The 21415-nt window shown below is 35.9% G+C and overlaps 1 protein-coding gene and 1 pseudogene across 1 annotated transcript; one reads left to right on the forward strand and one right to left on the reverse strand.

Moving 5' to 3' along the window:
- Window positions 1–11219: 11219 nt before the first annotated feature.
- On the forward strand, window positions 11220–14231 carry LOC105615800 (olfactory receptor 4K14-like; annotated as a pseudogene).
- Window positions 14232–18268: 4037 nt separating this feature from the next.
- On the reverse strand, window positions 18269–19204 carry LOC114115708 (olfactory receptor 4F6-like). Its single transcript, XM_027972187.1, has one exon. It carries the CDS (start codon window positions 19202–19204, stop codon window positions 18269–18271), a length of 936 nt encoding a protein of 311 aa, XP_027827988.1.
- Window positions 19205–21415: the final 2211 nt, after the last annotated feature.

Consider the following 21415-nt stretch of genomic DNA (forward strand, 5'->3'; position numbering starts at 1 on the left):
TGCTTACTTATATATAGATATCTACAAACATATATGAGTGAATCACTTTGCTGTATACCTAAAACTAACTAAACAGTATAAATTAACTATACCTCAATAAAAGAAGAAAATTTGCCTAGTGTATTGAAACTAGATAAGTTAAAACAAACTACAAGGGGCACTGATGATAAAAATTACAGAAAGAAAAATAACATAATTATCAGCAGCAGAGAATATTCATAGTAAATGAATGTGAATTAAATATTCATAGTTCTTCCATCTAGAGAAAAGCATTATTACTCATATACAGAACAAAGTTCAATCTATGAACATATGCATAACAGACATTTTAATAAATGAGAAATCTACAAGAAGGGTATATAGGAAACCTATTTTCCTACAAAGTCTAGGGAAAAATAGAAAAATGTTTATCTTTAGTTCTTATCAGTAAATTGTTCATCTCCAGGCTTTTATGCATATATCAGTTTGAGTCATAAGAAATTGTTCTTTCAGTTAATTCACATTTGGTCAAATATCAATTTTATAGAATTCAATCTAATATATAGGCTATTTATTCATACATGATCTTCTAAACAACTTTAAACAAACCAAATTAGTGATGCTTGTTCCACATTTGAATTAAATACCAGGAGTCCCCCACTTGCACTGCCCCCACTAAACTTTCCTCCAGGCCCCACACCACTAACAACCACGCTTTCTCTTATCACTCCTCTCTTGGCACTCCACACCATGCCTGGGCTCTCCTGTGGGCACAACTCTGCACTGCCTCAGAGAGAAAGCAGCATAAGCCGGTTGAAGCCCCTTGAAACTGTTATAGTCAAGAACAGACATGCAGGCAGCCAGGCCAGTCAGGAAGGACATTGTGAGGGTAATGGATGTGAAGTTGGTCTTGTAGACAAAAGGAAATACGGCAGGGGTGCTGCCAGGAGGCCGCGATACAGGGGCAGGGAATGGAGGATTTTATAGCCAATAAGAGAAAAAAATAGAATTGGACTGAGCAAGAGAGAATGAATGGGACAATCACCAGAATTAACTGCAGTGGGTGTGACATTTCAAAGGAGCAGATATCTATCTGAAGGCTTTGATCATGCAATATGTAGATTTTAAAATATACGTTGTCTGGTATACAAAACAATGTACATTCACTTTGTTTCCAAATGTAAAAAATAAATTAAAATGTCTCAAAGACCAAAAGAAAGTTCAGTTTAAAAAAAATACTGATAAATTTGTATTAGTATTAGGAAAACTAGGTGATTATTTTTTTTCCTGGTTTTCTTTTTTCTAAACTTTCTAAACATTAAAAATCCATTAATAATACACTCTTCATTTGTTATAGTTCAGTAAGAAAGGCAAAATATTGGCAATGGCAACCCACTCCAGTACTCGTGCCTGGAAAATCCCATGGATGGAGGAGCCTGGTAGGCTGCAGTCCATGGAGTCGCTAAGAGACACGACTGAGCAACTTCACTTTACTTTTCACTTTCATGCATTGGAGAAGGAAATGGCAACCCCCTCCAGCATTCTTGCCTGGAGAATCCCGGGGACGGGGGAGCCTGGTGGGCTGCCGTCTATGGGGTTGCACAGAGTCGGACACGACTGAAGTGACTTAGCAGCAGCAAGAAAGGCAACATATTGGCATTAATCAAAGAAAGATTACATTTGATGCAAAGGTTAATATAGTAACTCTCAAGGAGATTAAACTTGAAAAAGTGGAGACACGTGCACAGGCACTGATGGTCGGAACAATAACAACAACACGTACAAGTGACCAATGAGCATATTGATAGACGCCTAGCCTTATCTGCAGCAGTGAGTAGGAGACTCACAGTTTTCTGTTTCACCAACTGACAGGGAAATAATAAAAAGAGACAGATGAAAATGAAAAAGAATTTCCAATATTATATAGCTATAAAAATTAAATAAATAGTTATTTATATATATATATTATATATATTATATATATATATAATATATATACAGATCTGGAAAGATTTTCAATTTAGGGAACACAAGAAAGTACATAAAAATAACACTATTCCTTCCATTTTGGAAAAAGTATTGAGGTTCTTAAAGCATTAAAATTAGAACTATCTTTTCATGTAACAATTTCACTTCTTATATATGCAAAGGAAATGGAATCAGTATCTTGAGAGATATTGACAGTTCTATGTTCATTGCAGCATTACTCACGTTAATCAAATTATGGAAACAAACTAAATTTCTGGTGATGAATGACCAGTTAAAGCAAATGTGATACACACAACACAACAAAACACACACATACCAAAATATAATTCATTCTAAAAAAAAAGAAAATCCGGCCATTTGCAACAAGGTGATTAAAAGCGGAGAAAAGTGTAATAAGCCAGTCATAGAAAGCAAAACACTGCCTCGTATCACATATGAGACATCTAAAAGAGTCAAATTAATGGAAGCAAAGAGTGAAATTGTGGTTTTGGGGGTCTGAGGGGAGGGTGCATGGGGAGATGGTCAAAAGAGACAAAATTTCACATATCAAGGGGCATAAGTTCTGGAGACCTAATGCACAAGCAAGCTGTGCTTTATACTTGAAATTTGCTGAGAGGTAAATCTGCAGCGTTTTCACACACAAAACAATGGTAATTGTGCCAAGCGGTGGATACATTCATTAGCTTGATTGTGGTAATTATTTGATAATTATTGGTAATTGTTTGTCATATATAATATAGACATATAACAAAAAGTATTTGATATACATAATGTATAATAGACCTATATCAAAGCATCAAATTGTACACCTTAAGTATACACAATATTTGTGACAATTATACCACAATTTTTCTGAAAAAATAAAAACTTGTTATAAGCCACTTGCATTAAGTTTTGTTACTGCATAAAAACATTGTAAACTATCCGAAAAAGCCTATATTAATCATCATTTGTTGGGGCTTGTGTAGTCCTAGAAAAAGCTTTCCACCCATAGCAATTCAGGAACTAATCTAGTTAAATTTGATGTTACATGAAAATTGAGGTCCTGTTCTTATGAGTAATAATATTATCATCACCTATGTACAAAGTCAAAAGTATTAAATATATCTGTGTATGTATATTCATAGCTGGTATTGATTCCTGCAAAAATTGTTACATGATGACCCGTACTATGTCTTAAATTGATATAATGTTGATGTCAGTTTATTATATTTATTTAAGTACCTGGAAACAACCATCCAAATATTGAATTAAAGCGAGAACCTCTAATGGCAAAAAATTATTTTTATGAAAATATGTTTGTGCTCAAAAAAGTGTTCTAGGACTGTACATTAAATATTACCAATAGTGAATCCTGAAAAATAGGACTACATATGGCTTTTATTTCCTAAGGCCTATATTTCTGTATTATTTGAATGCTCTAAAACAACCTGATATTGGCTTATGACTTAAAAATAAAATTTATTGATAAAACACAGAATAAAAGGCTCAGATGAACATACAACCCTTCAAATTCAGACTGTTATCGATGGCAGTACCATTTGGTCAAACATTTAAAAATTAGTTTTACAAGTGTGTAAACGACCGCTTACTCATAAAAAAATCACAATAGCTCCTTAACAGAAAATGTTCTCTATAAGAAATTAATGACCAAGTTAAAACCTTCCATTTGTGACAGTCTACTGTTAGTTTCTTTTTTTTTTTTAAACATGTTTCAATGCTATTCTCTCAAATCATCCCACCCTCACCTTTTACCACAGAGTCCAACAGTCTGATCTTTACATGTGTGTCTCTTTTGCTGTCTCGCATATAGGGTCATCGTTACCATCTTTCTAAATTTCATATATATGCGTTAATATACTGTATTGGTATTTTTCTTTCTGACTTACTTCGCTCTGTATAATAGGCTCCAGTTTCATCCACCTCATTAGAACTGATTCAAATGCATTCTTTTTAATAGCTGAGTAAAGAAGCTGCTAGGTTCTTTAAAGCATATCTATTGTTTAGCTGATTGATACTAATAAGGAAGAAGATGAAAAGAAAAGGAAAGGAAAAAGAGGAGACAGAAAAGACAAGGACAACCAGAGGAAAGAAATAGGAGAGAACAGAAGCAAGCAAGAAGGAATACCATGCCAGCTGAAAGGGAAGCAGCAGCTGGAACAGCGTTCTAGGGAATGGTTCCCGAGTCTTTTTTGCCTGCTCACTGCTTACAGACCCTCAGTAACTGCTGTCTTCACATCTCAGCAAGGCACATAATGGGACTGTCTACAATTCATTTTCCCAGCCCCTTATCTCACCTCTCTGCCTCACAAACCTGAACTACAAGGACCCTTGTTATTTCATTAATATCAAGTTTACCCATATTTTTGTTCTGCACTATAGCTTTCCTTTTTCACGTGGTGGATTACTTTTTGTTCTAGAAATTGTCAGCTGTTACTCAACAATGTCCCCCTCTCTCCTCCAGTCTTCCTGAGATATTCCTCCATTTTGCTATCACATTTTACTAGTGAGAGTCTCATATTCCTTTTCATGTTATAATTTACAATTGGCTAGTCGCTCTGTGGGCTTCCTGGGTAGTTCAGCTGGTAAAGAATCTGCCTGCAAGGCAGGAGACCTCTGCTCGATTCCTGGGTCGGGAAGTTCCCCTGGAGAAGGTATAGGCTACCCACTCCAGTGCTCTTGCCTGGAGAATCCCCATGGACAGAGGAGACTGGTGGGCTTCAGTCCATGGGGTCGCAAAAAGACAGTAACAACTGAGTGACTAACAACCGTTGCTCTGTCTTCACTGCTAGGAGTATGAGCTTCTTAAGAGCAGAAACTATGTCTTAAAGATAAATCCTGACCAGATGAAGTTTTGTGGATTTAGGAGAGAAGACAAGGGTTTGGATGGCTGTGGGTGTGTATATACATATGTCTCAAAAATTGACAATAATAGTTTCTCATTAAACACACTGATTTTTTTATATTTTCCCAAAGAAAACTAATGCTAGTAGAATTTTTAAAAAAGCAATTGTCATTCTAGAAATTTCCATGAACAACAGGTCAAAGATGATTCACATCAAAATCAATTCCCAAGGTCCTTTCTAGTACTTAGTGAAATATAATCCATGTCCAAAAATTTCCCTGTAAATTAAAATACAATTTAGGTGTATGAAGAGCTGCACAACTTGACAGTTTGAATTTACCCTTGGAAAGACTGGCACTTGTGTATTCAACAAGGTTCAACAAATGAATATTGAATTGAAAAACAGAGATAAAGAGCTAGAGGCAAGGTGGTACACGGGGAGAAGTTTTGTAATGTTGTAGTAGAGTTGCTGTATTTTGCCCATATAGGGGAAAGAGCTGGTCATTTTAACAGGTTATTCACTTAAATTATACTCTCTCCACTTACCTGACCTCCCCAAAAAACAAATCCCAAGAAATAATATTTTCACTATAATAGAATCTCTTAAGAACTGTTTCCCTCTTTGATCTCTGTGGTTAGTTCTCCTTACAGTTACTCCAGTTTTAACAATAGCTTTGGATGACACTTTGATGACTCAGTGACCTGAATTCCCAGGCTGTTAATTATGAGATCTCTACTGAATTCCCATAGCATTAAGAGAAGAAAAAATATTAGAAGTTTGATTGAAAAAGTAAATGGGAAACAAAGGAAGCTATGATTAATAAATTATGACAACAGTATCTTCAAGGAAACTCAGCATCTCCTAACATTTGAATATCTATTGATAAATTAAATATCACTTAGACCAATACCTGGAGAAGGAAATGGCAACCCACTCCAGTATTCTTGCCTAGAGAATCTCATGGACAGAGGAGCCTGGTGGGCTACAGTCCACAGGGTCACAAAGAGCCAGACAAGACTGAGCGACTTCACTTCACTTCTTCACTTCAGACCAATACCAGTGAAAAAGGAATGCCTATTAAGACGCTCATTAGTAAAAATTATTTACTATTCTATTGTAAACATATTCATGGAATATTCCTAGAAACCCTATACCTGCTTTTACCTCATTTATATAATTATCAAACACATTTTAGCCATAATAATATCTAAAAAAATAGAAATTAAATATGTCAATATGCTAAAGTCAAAACTAATATTCAAATGAAATAATATTCTGAATCAGGAATGTAATCCCTATACTGATGCTGCCTCTTTTTTAGATCAATGCTATAACATACTAAAAAAAAAAGAGCTCTTATGTCTATTAAGCTTTTTGCTTTTCTTAGTATTATACCTATACTATCTCATTTATTATTTCCAACAAAATGGTGAGATGGAAATACAACATTCTTCCCCATCAGATGAAGAAATAAGATTGTGATTTACCAGTTAATAGTAGAAAAGGGTCAGAATGTGTGTCTTGGCATTCAGCCCTGCATATTCTTTATTCATGAACTAAATCTAGACATACTGAATATATCTAACTCTATAACGCTGCTCAGAACAGTAATGTGTACACACAGAAGACCAAATATCACAATTCTTATATCATTTAACATTATTATAAGAGCTCCATTTCAACAGATTGTTTTAAAAAATTGATTTTTGTTAAACGATTATTCTCATTTTACAAAAATTTAGACTAATTTCTACATAACATCTAGCCTAGAGAGAAATAAGCAAAAACTTTGTGTTGGAACAGTAACATTCTCTTTTACATAAGTACACATTAGCCTAGCATGATTTAAAAAAAAATGAGCTTAAAAAAAGGTGGATAACTAAAATCTTAATTCATAATTGGAAAATAACATTTACTCACTTATCTTTATAGCATTGCATTTTATATATGGAGAAGAAAATGGCAACCCACTCCAGTATTCTTACCTGGAAAATCCCATGGGCAGAGGAGCCTGACAGGCTATAGTTCGTGGGGTCGCAGAGTCGGACACAACTGAACAACTTCACTTCACTTCACTTTTATCTTATCAAGGTAAAATTAATGTAAGGTAAAATCAATCATTTGAAAGCTACAAACCGATAGCATTTAGGCGTTCATTACATTGTGGAATCATCACTTCTACCTAGTTCCAAAATGTTTTCATACATAATGAAATGTGTATCCTTACATCAATCCTTTTTGTGGCTGAATATTATTGTTCTGTATGGATTAACACATCCATTCATCAGCAGATTAACATTTAGAGTGTTCTGTAATATTCACATGCAAGATTTTGTTTTTGTACTTGTTTTTAATTCTTTGGGGTTATAGACTAGGAGAAGAATTGAGTCTTATGCGTCCACAGGATTCTCCAGTACTCTTGCCTAGAGAATCCCATGGACGCAGGAGCCTGGTAGGCTGCAGTCCATGGGGTCGCTAAGGGTCGGACATGACTGAAGCAACTTCACTTTCACTTTTCACTTCCGTGCATTGGAGAAGGAAATGGCAACCCACTCCAGTGTTCTTGCCTGGAGAATCCCAGGGATGGGGGAGCCTGGTGGGCTGCCATCTATGGGGTCGCACAGAGTCGGACACAACTGAAGCGACTTAGCAGCAGCAGCAGCATGGTAATTCAATTTTTTGAGCAACTGCAAATTAGGAAGGGTATCACCCCACTGAAATGTATTTGACATTTTTCTCATGAGAACACCAGAGTTATGGGTTCAGGGGAAGCACACCACAGGTGATCTGCCATTTTGACACCTCCCATCAAGTGTCTATACCATCACCATGATTTATATCTGTTGATGTTGACCTTGATCACCTGACTGAAATGTTTCTCAGGCTGCCTCATTGTAGATTTACTCTCCCTACTATCCACACCGTATTTTGAGGAAAGTCACTACACTCAGCCTATACTTAAGGAATGAGTAGCTATGTTCCCCTTGATTAGGGTAGTGTGCTTCAAAATTTATCTCTAATTCTCCTGCATGGGTGATTACTCTTCTATCCCATATACTAACTTATTCAATCATTTACATCAGTATGAAATCATGGATATTTATAATTTGGATTATAATCTAAAACTGCTATTGGGAGTTTTATTTTCATTAGGCTCTTAAGCTTCTTTGATGTATACCTGCATCAAATTTTGTGAGTTTATGGATGTTTGAGCATTCCCTTATTGTCTGGGACCAAAATATTCTCCTGACTTATCTTGTATCTTTATTTCCTATTCTTACAATAGCCATTTCTCGAAAGATCCCTGGTTCCTTTAACTGTATAACAGTATTAGAAACAAATACGAGCTCACAAGCTCACGAGCTCATGAGCTTGTTGCTAGGCTGCCATTCCATTCAGGCATCCACAGAAGACACAACAAATGTCTTGAAAATATATTCAAAATTACATTATCATAAAGAATAATTTCACTGTACTAAAATCTCCTGGGTGTAACTTATTCATTCATTCCCCTTAACCCATGAACCTCTGACAACCACCTAACCACCACCTAACCACCTAACACAGTATCCATCGTTGTGCATTTCATACAGGTGGAATCACACAGCACATAGACTTTTCAGATTGGCTTCCTTTGTGTAGCAATAGACGCTTAAGGATCCTGTACACCTTTTCATGACATGATAGATTATTTCTTTTCATTACCAAATAATATTCCATTGTACAAGTGTACCACACTTTATTTAACCATTAACAGATTGAAGGACATCTTGGATGGCTCTAGTTTTTGGTAATTATGGATAAAGCTACCACAAATGTTCAAATGCAGGTTTTGTATAAACAGAATTTTTAACTCGGCTTGGTAAATGCCCAGCAGTACTATTACTTTATCATGCGGCAATACTATCATTAGTTTTGTAAAGCTCTACCAAACTATCTTCCAAATCTTTGTCCTTATTTAAAGTTGTTTTAATCAGGCTAGAGGTTTCTTTAGATTACTCTTTCATTGGTTGTCCCATTTGATTTCTTTAAAAGCCCCATGTCCTAGAAGTCACAGGAGTACAAGAATAACAATATCTACACCTTGATTAATGGAATAGAATGTCCACCTCCTCCAATTGTTGTGTCTCCTAACATGGTGGAGCTGAAACACAAGATTCATTTACTCCCTAAAACACATGAACAGATATGCTAGATAGAGAGGAAGTAACCATAAAGTTTAGATAAACCCTGGGAACCTGTCCAGAGTCCCCAATCGCTGAGAAATAGTGAAATGTCAGTTTAGCAAAAGCTCTCTAACAATGAGAAGGGAAGAAAATGAACAGAAAGTCATCCTGTAGACATGCTGCATTTTAGCCGCCCGTTCTTGATGAGCTGATGTGGAGCTGAGATAAAGGTATTTGACTCTGCCCTCTGCCAACTCCATGCTGCTGCTGCTAAGTCGCTTCAGTCGTGTCCGACTCTGTGCGACCCCATAGACAGCAGCCCGCCAGGCTCCCCTGTCCCTGGGATTCTCCAGGCAAGAATAGTGGAATGGGTCACCATTTGCTTCTCCTCCCAACCCCATATTCAAGGTTATTTTAATGTAGCTATCATCATTAAATGTTTGTATTCCCAATGTTCGAGATATTCATACAATGGAACCTAAATAAATGGTTTAAAGGGTTATCTCTGGTTTCCATTCCTAAACACAGTCAGCTAAAGTTTAATGTACAGATGTTTCTAAACTGTGTGTGAAGACAGAGGACTCTCCTATGCCTGATCATCAGCAAAATTGACCAGTGGTGGATTGACATCACTGACACTATCTACATAGTTAATGCCAAGTGTAATAAGCCCACTTTTCTGCTTCATTCTTTTCATGTCTGCTTTCCAAACTCTAATCATTCATTCTCAAAGTGTGAAAAGAACACTAAAAATGTGTATAAATTTTCTCTTAATTTCTCTAAAAATATATATACATTGAATGAAATATATTAAGCATATTATTTTAGAGTAACTGGAATTTAAAATATCTTTCAACACTGTATATTTTTCAAAGAAAAAGATTTTTCTATATATTTAAAAGTGCACATGTTAGTATGTAACTGCATAGAAAACAAACTGAAACCATAACTACCAATATGTGAACAATTTTATTTTTCTGCTTGAAAAAAATAAAAGTAACAGCAATGGGCAGATAGAGACACTATCATATTTCCTTCTCAGACCACTAAAGTGTTGGATTCTTGTCCATAAGGTTAAATAATATAATATTGTATAAATGAAAATAAGAGATAAACTTGCCTTACTATTTTGTTATTTTGAATAATATTGTTAATATTGCCCTTTGGGTATGAGAGTTCTCAGTGGTATCCAACTCTTTGTGACCCCATGGACCATAGCTTGCCAGGTTCCCCTATCCAGAAGATTATGCCTGCAAGAATACTAGAGTTGGTTGTCATTTCTTATACCAGGGAATCTTCTCCAGCCGTGGATCATACGTGTACCTCTTGCATCTCCTGCATTGGCAGGAGATTCTTTACTGCTGAGCCACTTGGGAAGCCCCAATATTGCCTGGTACTCATTTTTCAATCATGATCATTGCTCAAATAATCAAAGAAACTTTTGACACTTTAAAATGTCTCTCTATTCTTCATTAAAACCCCATAAAACAAGCAGTTCAAGACTGACTGCTCTACATTGGGCGTACTTGGTGTACAGCACTGAGGGAGCAACTGAGCACACACTGACGAGTTATCTCCCTCTGCTCACCATCCCATGTCCACTCACCCAAGTCATCTGGGCCTAGAGATAGCAACTTAGTTCTGGGATAATGTTCTTCTTTTTTAAAAAGTTAATCAAAGAATTGTTTTATTAATTTTTTTCTATGCTTAACTCTACCATTAGAACTTTTATTATTGTCCTCACCAGTTCTCACTCTGATCTTGACAAAAGGCACACTTTCCAGATGATATTCTTAATTCAGAGAGACCAGAATGAAGTGGTCTCAAAGGAACATAGCATGAGTAGCTTGAAAAATTTCCTACTCCAGAGGCCTCTCTCCATACTAAATATATGCCTCACACTCCCCCATGAATGCTGGTCACAGCGGGAAGTGGATTCTTTGTTTTGATGCAATACGGTTCTCTTTCAGAGTCTATTTAGAATATAGTCAATGTTTTATTCTCAGGAAGAAATGTGGTCAAATATGGTGTCTCTCTGGTAAGGAGATACACTCTGCACTCTAAATTTCTTAACTTCTCCCTTAGTTCCCTTCCTTATCATATTGAAGACAATGTTTTAATGCCATATTTCCATGAACACTAATTAGAAAGATTTGGAATAGTTGCATAACTTTCAGAAACATCAAGGATTTCTTCTCCAAGGTATTGGTGGACCTTCTGGACTCTCTACATGTTCAAAATGAGTACACAGTCTCACAGCTGTGTAGGTGCCCTCTTTGAGGTAATATTCAGGTCCTCACAGATCCATAGTCATCAGGGTCTGCAGTTTTCTTGACTTAAGGAAACCTGTGTTCTAGGCAAAGATATGTAACTGTAATTAACAGAAATTTCCAAATATTGAGAAAAGTGATAATAACTAATTTAACTCAGGAAGGAACTTAATAGAGCTTATGGAGAGACATCTTTCAAAGCCTACAATAGTCAATAGTTACCCTGAAAATGGAATTATGCTCTTGGAACTGAACAGGAAGCACAGAACGACAGCACAGATGAAGGGCTGGCATCAGAGAGTATCGGGACTGCACTCCAGTCATGCTATTTCCCAGCTCTGAGACTCTAACAGGTTACTGCTAAGTCACGTCAGTCGTGTCCGACTCAATGTGACCCCCTAGACGGCAGCCCACCAGGCTCCCCCATCCCTGGGATTCTCCAGGCAAGAACACTGGAGTGGGTTGCCATTTCCTTCTCCAATGCATGAAAGTGGAAAGTGAAAGGGAAGTCTCTCAGTCATGTCCGACTCCTACCGTCTCCATGGACTGCAGCCTACTAGGCTCCTCTGTCCATGGGATTTTCCAGGCAAGAGTACTGGAGTGGGGTGCCATTGCTTTCTCCGCTAACAGGTTACACTGGGAGTCAAATTCAGAATAGTAACAAATATTTCACTTATTTTATTTGGTTATTGTGAAGATTACTTTAGACAATATGGGTGAAATTTTCTAGCATATGGGAGGTACTCAGAGAGAGAATGACAAAGAAAGAGAAAGGTTTAGTTTTCCCATGACCTGAAATTAGCAACTCAAAGAAGAAAATAAATTGTCCCATTTATTCTTATTTTTAATTGTCCTAACATTTGATTTTTTTGTGTGTGAGTTCTGCTCTAACTCATTTGATTTTCAACTATGCTCTTAGAATCTTTAGTCTCACTTCTCCTACTTAGGGTAGAGTTGAAAATCACATACCTATTTCATATAATTAACTTTAACAGAATTATTAATATAGTTTTTATATAATTATCTTAGCAGTAATACTTTGCAATTTAACTAAAATAATATTTACAACCTATTAAGCTACTATTAGGTGAAAAGGCATAAGCTTTTATTCTTTGATAAATCATACACCACCTACAATCTATTTCTTTTTCACTGAGGTGCTCAAAAGTGATCATAGATCATAGTAAGAAAATATTCTATAAATTCCTGTTTACCACACTGGAAAAAATTGAAAGTCCCTCCTACATCTATTACTTTCTAATTTTCTTTTTATTTTCATCCTTGGTACCTGATAAATCAATGGATTTAAACCAAACCAGTATCATCAAAAGCTTCAGTTACAGACAACAGGGAGATATATTCATGTAAAACCTCAGAGCCACAGCATTGAATTGATCATAATTCTTGATTCATAGTACATTCACAAATTTCTCAAAGTCTATTTTGAATTTTTTTGCTTGTTTATTTACAAACAAAACTATAACTATAAAAACATGACTAATATAAGACCTAAATAGCTCATAATATCATACAGCTGATAATGCGTGCATACTCATCCTGATCCTTACCCCCCATGCTGGAGTTACTTACATCATTTTAAATACATAGTTTATACATAGAAGTCCCTACAAAATACATTATTTTCTATGGCTGTTCACTTTATAAAAATTATGATAACCTCTTTTTTCTTCATTATTATGCCTCAAAAAGATACATCTTTGTCATTTTATATAGTTATATTTTATATGTTATATTTCTGAATAATATTCCACTGTCCTGTTTATATGTATAATTATAAATATTTCCATATATACAGTTGTAAGAATTTATCTCAAGCATGCAAATGAGACTGAAATTGCTGAACCATAGGATATATCAGTACTGAGCTTTACATGAAAAGGACAATTTTTTTCCAAGGTGACTATGCAAGTAAATGCTTCCATCAGCAATAAATAAGAAACCTGCTTGATTCAGAAAATATATTTTTACATCTTTTCTTAGATTAAATTAGAATAAACTGAACTAAATGGAAGAAGTAACCAGTCATGGGGTCTCAAAGAGTTAGACACGACTGAGCAACTAAACTGAACTGAACTGAACTAGTCTGTAGTGTTCAGATTTAATTTTCTTGAGCTGCGTGATTTATGGGAGCTCCAGGCCTTCCTCCTAGTGATATTTTACTCACTTTATTTAATCATCATATTAGGCAACATCTTCATTGTGCTGCTAATTATTGCTGACCTTCATCTCTACTCTCCTATGTACATCATATTAGTCAATCTTTGATTCATTGACTTATGCCTTTCATCAGTAACCACTCCTAAACTGACCTCAGACTTTCTCAAGGCAAACAGGACCATCTCCCTTAGAGCATGCATGTGTCAGATTTTTTTTGGACATTTTCTTGAGGGGATGAAATGATGCTGCTTGTGTCCATGGCCTATGACCTTTATGTGGCCATCTGCAAGCCACTCCATTACTCTAGCATCCTGAACACACAAATGTGCATTCAGCTAGTGATGACACCATGGATCACTGGCTTTGTGCACTCAGTAAGCCAACTACCTATAATTATATAATTGCCTTTCTGTGGACCCAGAGAATTGGATAGTAATTTCTGTGATATTCCATTGGTGATCTAGCTAGCTTTCTTGGATACTTATGTTTTAGAAATGTTGATTCATGCTGACAGTGGGGTACTGGCCACCATCTGCTTCATTCTACTGCTGATCTCTTACTTTTATATTCTGCTTACTGTCTGCCATAAATCCAGGGGCAGGGCATCCAAGGCGCTCTCCACTTGTACTGCCCACAGTGGTCATGTTATTCTTTGTCCTTGTATCTTCATCTCTTTTTCCACTCAGCACCACTTGGGTGGGCAAGTTCCTGCTGTAGTTTATGTGATCATCACACCACTACTAAATCCAGCCATTTATACTTTAAGAAACAAAGAGATGGGGAATGCCATTAAGTGGCTATGATGACAGACTGTGGATTTGTGTTGGTATTTCATCATCTCAAATTATCAGAATGTCTTCCGTGAGCACCCTAAATTAGCCACACCTATGGCAACCCACTCCAGTATTCTTGCTTGGAGAATCCCAGGGACAGGGAGCCTGATGGGCTGCTGTCTATGGGGTCGCACAGAGTCGGACACGACTGAAGCAACTTAGCAGCAGCAACAGCAGCATCCTGTTACTTAAGACTGGGAAGAGTTCCCCAATTCACATATAGAAATCATGTATATCTCTTGAAGAAAGTTTTGTATCAATTCTTTAGTATTCTAGAATTGCAAAAATGAGTTCCTGTTTGGAAAATGTGGCCAGTCTTTATAAACATGATTTTGATTGTTCTCAAGAATGGCTTGAAATTAGTAAGAATTTTGATGTTAATTATTATGATTCTTACTATTACTTCAACACTGACCACCATATCAGGAAATTTTCTATTATTCTATGCATTTCTTAACAGAGCATTTCACATAGGCTTTCTTTAAAGTTTTCTTTAATAAGTTAGTGCATTATATTGTTATATTTATCTTTATAAAATGATAAATTAGTCTATCAATTAGACAACATTCTATTGCCTTCTATAAACATATATATATATATATATATAAGTAATCATTAAATATTTGTAATCCTATTCAGAAAGGAAATTGGATCATAATCCTAATCTGGAGAGTTTTTTTCTCTTAACATCATGTTTTAGTCATTTGTGAAACAGTGTAATATCTTTAAAAGAACTATCTTAAATACAAGTGAAGTGAAGCAAAGTGAAATTGACTTAGTCGTGTTCAACTCTTTGTAACCCAATGGACTATACAGTCTGTGGAATTCTCCAGGTCAGAATACTGGAGTGGCTTAGACTTTCCCTTCTCCAGGGGATCTTTCCAAACCAGGGATTGATCCCAGGTCTTCCACATTGCAGGCAGATTCTTTACCAGCTGAGCCATCAGGGAAGCCCATTAAATACAAAGATGGCTATATCAACAACCTTTGGAGATTTTGCTTTTTTCCTTCCTAGTCATAAATGCGTTAGGTAGTTCATCATTAGATAGGCCAAAAAATGTAGCTTTGGAATAAACTATCCACTTAATTCACTGAAGTGTCCAAATAGCCTGTAAGAACTAGATTATGTTCAGAGCTTGTGATTAATTTATTACTACATTAAACAAAACTTTTCTTCAAAATCTTCCTCAAAATATTATACAAGTTTACACACATTTATATGAAATCTATACCTCAGATATGCAGATGACACCACCCTTATGGCAGAAAGTGAAGAGGAACTAAAAAACCTCTTGACGAAAGCGAAAGTGGAGAGTGAAAAAGTTGGCTTAAAGCTCAACATTCAGAAAACAAAGATCATGGCATCCGGTCCCATCACTTCATGGGAAATAGATGGGGAAACAGTGGAAACAGTGTTTATTTTTCTGGGCTCCAAAATCACTGCAGATGGTGACTGCAGCCATGAAATTAAAAGATGCTTACTCCTTAGAAGAAAAGTTATGACCAACTTAGATAGCATATTCAAAAGCAGAGACATTACTTTGCCAACTAAGGTCCATCTAGTCAAGGCTATGGTTCTTCCTGTGGTCATGTATGGATGTGAGTGTTGGACTGTGAAGAAGGCTGAGCGCTGAAGAACTGATGTTTTTAAACTGTGGTGTTGGAGAAGACTCTTGAGAGTCCCTTGGACTGCAAGGAGATCCAGCCAGTCCACTCTGAAGGAGATCAGCCCTTGGATTTCTTTGGAAGGAATGATGCTAAAGCTGAAACTCCAGTACTTTGGCCACCTCATAAGAAGAGTTGACTCATTGGAAGCGACTCTGATGCTGGGAGGGGTTGGGGGCAGGAGGAGAAGGGGACGACAGAGGATGAGATGGCTGGATGGCATCACTGACTCGATGGACGTGAGTCTGAGTGAACTCCGGGAGATGGTGACGGACAGGGAGGCCTGGCGTGCTGCGATTCATGGGGTCGCAAAGAGTCAGACACAACTGAGCGACTGAACTGAACTGATGGATCTAGATATACTACCAATTTCATATTCCTTTCTAAAGATGACATGATCCTTTGTATTTTGTAAGTTTCCAATAGAGAATCTCAGGAATAAACCCTTAAGTAAAATAATTGCTATTTCATATGTGTATGTATATGTGAACATGAATTCTATTTTTATTTTTTTATATATTTGTACTTACTTTGGATAATATCTATTAACTTGTCTTGAATCTACTGATTTTTTTCTTCTGCTGTGTCCAATCTGTTTTTGTCTTCTTAAATTCATAATATTGCATATTTCCTTTTCGTTTCTAAAATCACTTGGTTCTTTCTCAGATATTCTGTTCCTCTGTGTAATTATTTTCAGTTTTTCAAATTCTTAATGTCTTTTAACTATATCAATGATTTTATGCTCTCTTCTGATTTCAGAAATTTGTCTTATGTGGTCTGCTTCACTTAACTCATTTCCCACTAATTATCAATCACGTATCCCTGCTTCTTGAATATTCCACAATTATGTTTTACTATTTTACACATTGTATATAAAAGATCATGTAGTGCTGATACAATAAATTCCTTCAGAAATGATCTACTCCTTCCTCTCTGAGCCATAAAATGTTAAGGTGTGATCACTTCAATCCGATCAAATACTACCCTATTTGATTCTGCAGTGTAATTTTTATAATTTTGGTACATTTCAGGTTTGCTCCTGTTCCTTGGATATATCCCTTCCACATTTGGATTATGATTCTAATAGATCTTTTCCTCCTCAGTCTGACAGAGTTCAAGTGGTTCAGTATTGCCTTTCAGAACTTTTGAGCTTAGAACTTTAGTCTTCTCCATTCTGCTACTTTCAAAAGTAAGGCAAATTCCTCAATCAGAGTTCTGGCTTTATATTGTACTTTCTAATTTAATGTACCTAAAAAGAATCCACTAAAAATATAAATCAAAACAACAAAATAATTGTGAAGAGGAAAAATATGAAATACAAACTGATTACATAATCCTGAAAGAATTGTGGATCACAAATACTCAGGACATAGGGTCCTTTCATAGCTTCACAATGAACCTGGCTCAGTCTTCTAGTTGTCAAAGCAAGCTATAAATTAAATAGGTTTTGTAATTTACACAGATCATACACACTAACACATATTTAAGACACATGTATTGAGACACAGTAGAGTTATATGAGCTACTAGAGAAAACAGTCAGCAAAAAAATTGGATAGAGTAGTTGTTGGATAATAATAATACCATCCAGGCTATAGTCATATCAACACATTTTGATGTTTGAGGAATATTCATTGATGGATTAAGTCACAGTTTCAAAAATTGTGAAATACTGACATATACATAAATTTCCCTGTCCTAAGTCAACTGGAGATGATTTGAGTCCATTTGAAATGAAACAAGCAAGGGAAGCATATTTTCAAACTCATAAAACACACTGTCTATGAGGTTCTCCTTCTGTTTTCCTCCCCAGTATCTGTCAGTCTCTATTACAGCATCTGATCCGTTTTCTCTCCACTCCACTTCTCACACACTGTTTTTGTCCCCAGGTCATAAATACTCCCAGACACATATTTTTGTCTTTCAGAAAGAATGATAAATTTAATTATTCATATCCAGCATTTAAATTTTAGAGTTAGATATTTCATAATTTTCTGAAAATTTGCAACTATTAGTTCTCCATTAATTCATTGAATTAATAAAATTCAGTTGATTAATTGAATATAGGCAGTCTGATGCATAAGGCCATACTTTCAGTAGACACTAGTCTCTAAACATTGCTTTTTCAAAACTGTCCAAATACTTACTGGGGCTTTAATTTGGCTGACATATCTTTATCTACAGAGTTAATTTGATAAATTCAATGTAACAACATAACCAATGGTCTAGTCTAAATATTATAAAATGGTAACTTCAGAAAAAAACAGCCCTAAATTTGCATATTTATTTAACCACTTGAATTTCATGAAGTTGTTTGAAATAAACTGTGATCCCATGAGTTACTTAAGAGATCTTCCAGCTCAAGAACTGACTACACAGTCTCCTTATAGCCATCTTCATGTCTTTATTCCTCAATGTGTAAATGGCAGGATTCAGGATGGGTGTAACCAAAAAGTCTAAAATGGCAAGAAACTTATCCACTGTCACTATAGGAAATGGCCACATGTAAACAAAGATGCAGGGTCCAAAGAATAAAACCACCACAGTGATGTGTGCTGACAGAGTAGAGAGGGCCTTGTGCAAACCATGTGAAGAGCGTTTCCATACGGTGACCAGAATGAAAACATAGGAGATGATCAACAAGAAGAAAGTGCCCATGGATATGAACCCACTGTTGGCAGTGACCATGAATTCCATTCTGTAGGAATCTATGCAGGCAAGTTTGATAAACCAAGGAAGGTCACAGTAAAAGCTGTCGATTTCATTAGGACCACAGAAAGGCAAATGGATCACAAAAGCTAACTGGACCACTGAGTGAATGAGGCCAGTAGCCCAAGCACCACACAGAAGCAAAAGGCATACCCGTGGGCTCATGATGGTCAGGTAGTGCAGGGGCTTACATATGGCCACATAGCGGTCTAAGGCCATGGCAGTGAGCAGCACCATCTCAGATCCACCCAGGGTGTGAAGGACAAATATCTGGGTGACACATGCCTGGAAGGATATGGTTTTGTGCCCAGAGTACAGGTCAGAGATCATCTTAGGCACTGTTAAGGTAGAAAGACACAAATCAATAAATGAGAGGTTGGCTAAAAGGAAGTACATGGGGGAATGTAGATGAGGGTCAAAGGTCGCTGCAAACACAACAAGGAGATTCCCTAGAACAATTGTTACATAAAACACTGTAGAGAAGGCAAGGAGGAAATGCTGCACTGGTCTAGAGGTAGAAAGTCCCAGGAAAACAAATTCAGACACCGAAGAGTCATTTCTTTCATACATTGGCTTTTTCTGATGATACCTAAAATCCAGAAACAAAATAACCAAAGAATTTATCAAATGTCAATATTTAAAGAAACAGATTTAAGCTTTTATCAATTTCAGTTTTATGAAGAAAAAAAATCTTCACTAACAGCCATTAATATGTTATGAAAAGATCATGAATTAATTTATTTCTTTAAGTAACACAACTAATGAGTATAACTCATATCCTAATGAGTATCTATTATACCTAAGTCCAATGTCAAGTTCTGAGGTGAAACAGAAATTCTGACTTTTGAAGTTTTAAAGGTTCGGTCTGGATGGGTAGATACAGGTAGATCAACATTAAATAACTTTAAATACAGATACATCTCTGACAACTAATTTGAAGGAAATATCAGAGGGCTATGATAATGTGACATATCACCATCATGATTAGTTAGGCTCTGTAAAATATGAGTTATCACTGAAAGTAAGTAGAGTAGTCCAGACTTTGGAAATGCCATGTGCAAAGGCCCTGAGACACAGGCCAGGGGGACAGGAATATGAATGACTAAAATCAGGCTGGAGAAATAGGTCAAATAGGATGAAATCTTGGATCCATGATAAGAATTTTGCCTTTTATCCTAAGAGCAGTAGGAAATCTTGGGGGATATTCAGTGGATCATATTTCTGTTTTCAGAGAGTTATAAAAATCTCAATGTAAAGAATGGAAGGAGAGGGCCAGAATAAACGAGTAACCTCAAGAGACTATTGAAGAATCCTATAATACCAGTGTGGACAGGGTGAATTATTCAATCAATGGTGTTGGCACAACAGGTAAATTTGTAAATACATAGATTATTGCCTCTGATGATAAACTCGAGAGTTTCAAAATGATATTTAAACATCAAAAAGGGTAACAAACCAAAAGAAAAATAATATTTTAACAAACATTTAACATCTAAAATTCATTCTAAGAATATCTAGTTAACAAATGAGGGAGGAAAAATAGTTGGCACTATCCATAATATTCAGTTCTTACTATACTTAGATATAGGTATATGTACAAAGTTTGCATACATAGCTACATAGATATCTTATATAGATATATAAGCACTATAAAATAACAATTAAAAACACACTGAAAAACAAGTTATAAAATATGACAGATGACTAATATTTCTATGATGAAATCAGTTCCTTCGGATAGATAAAGATAGAAAGCGTGGTATACGAAATTTACAATGAGAAAAACATAAGACGACTGACACAGAAGTCCTAATAGCTGATAGTCATATGAAAAGTAAAACTGTCACTAGTTATTCAAAGAAAAGTAAATAAGATTGTGTTGGGTGCTATTCTGAATTAACAAATTTCAAAGGTTTATAAAATTGATGAAATCATGCATGAGACTATGAGGAAAAAGTCACATTCATACACTGATAAAGATAAAAAAATTCAATTTGTTTAGAAGGTGCTTTAGAAATAGATACCTAAACTTCAAAATTTTCACTATTTATGACTAAGTAAAAACATATACACACTACTATATAAAAAATAGATAAGCAGCAATAACTGTTCCATAGCAAAGACAACTATATTTAATATCTTACAATAATTTCTAATGGAAAAGAATCTTCCAAAGAATATATATGTATATATATATATGTATATATATGAATGAATCACTTTGCTGTATACCTAAAATATACAAAATGGTTAATCAACTATACTTCAATAAAAAAGAAAAATTTTTTAGTATATTAAAACTAGATAAACTAACAATTAAGCTACAAGAGGCATCAATGATAAAAAAATATAAAAAGAAAATTTACAAATAACATAAATGTCTGCAATGGAGCATGCTGCTGCTGCTGCTAAGTCACTTCAGTTGTGTCCGACTCTCTGCAACCCCATAGACGGCAGTCCACCAGGCTCCCCCATTCCTGGGATTCTCCAGGCAAGAACACTGGTGTGGGTTGCCATTTCCTTCTCCAATGCATGAAAGTGAAAAGTGAAAGTGAAGTTGCTCAGTCGTGTCCGACTCTTAGCGACCCCATGGACTGCAGCCTACCAGGCTCCTCCGTCCATGGGATTTTCCAGGCAAGAGTACTGGAGTGGGGTGCCACTGCCTTCTCTGCAATGGAGTACATTCATAGTTAATTGAATATGAATTAAATATTCATAGTTCTTTCATCTTGGGAGAGTATTATTACTCATATATAGGAATAAAATTCATTGCTATGAAAT

Source organism: Ovis aries, chromosome 7 (genome assembly GCF_016772045.2).
Source record: "Ovis aries strain OAR_USU_Benz2616 breed Rambouillet chromosome 7, ARS-UI_Ramb_v3.0, whole genome shotgun sequence".
In the NCBI taxonomy this organism is placed as follows: domain Eukaryota; kingdom Metazoa; phylum Chordata; class Mammalia; order Artiodactyla; family Bovidae; genus Ovis; species Ovis aries.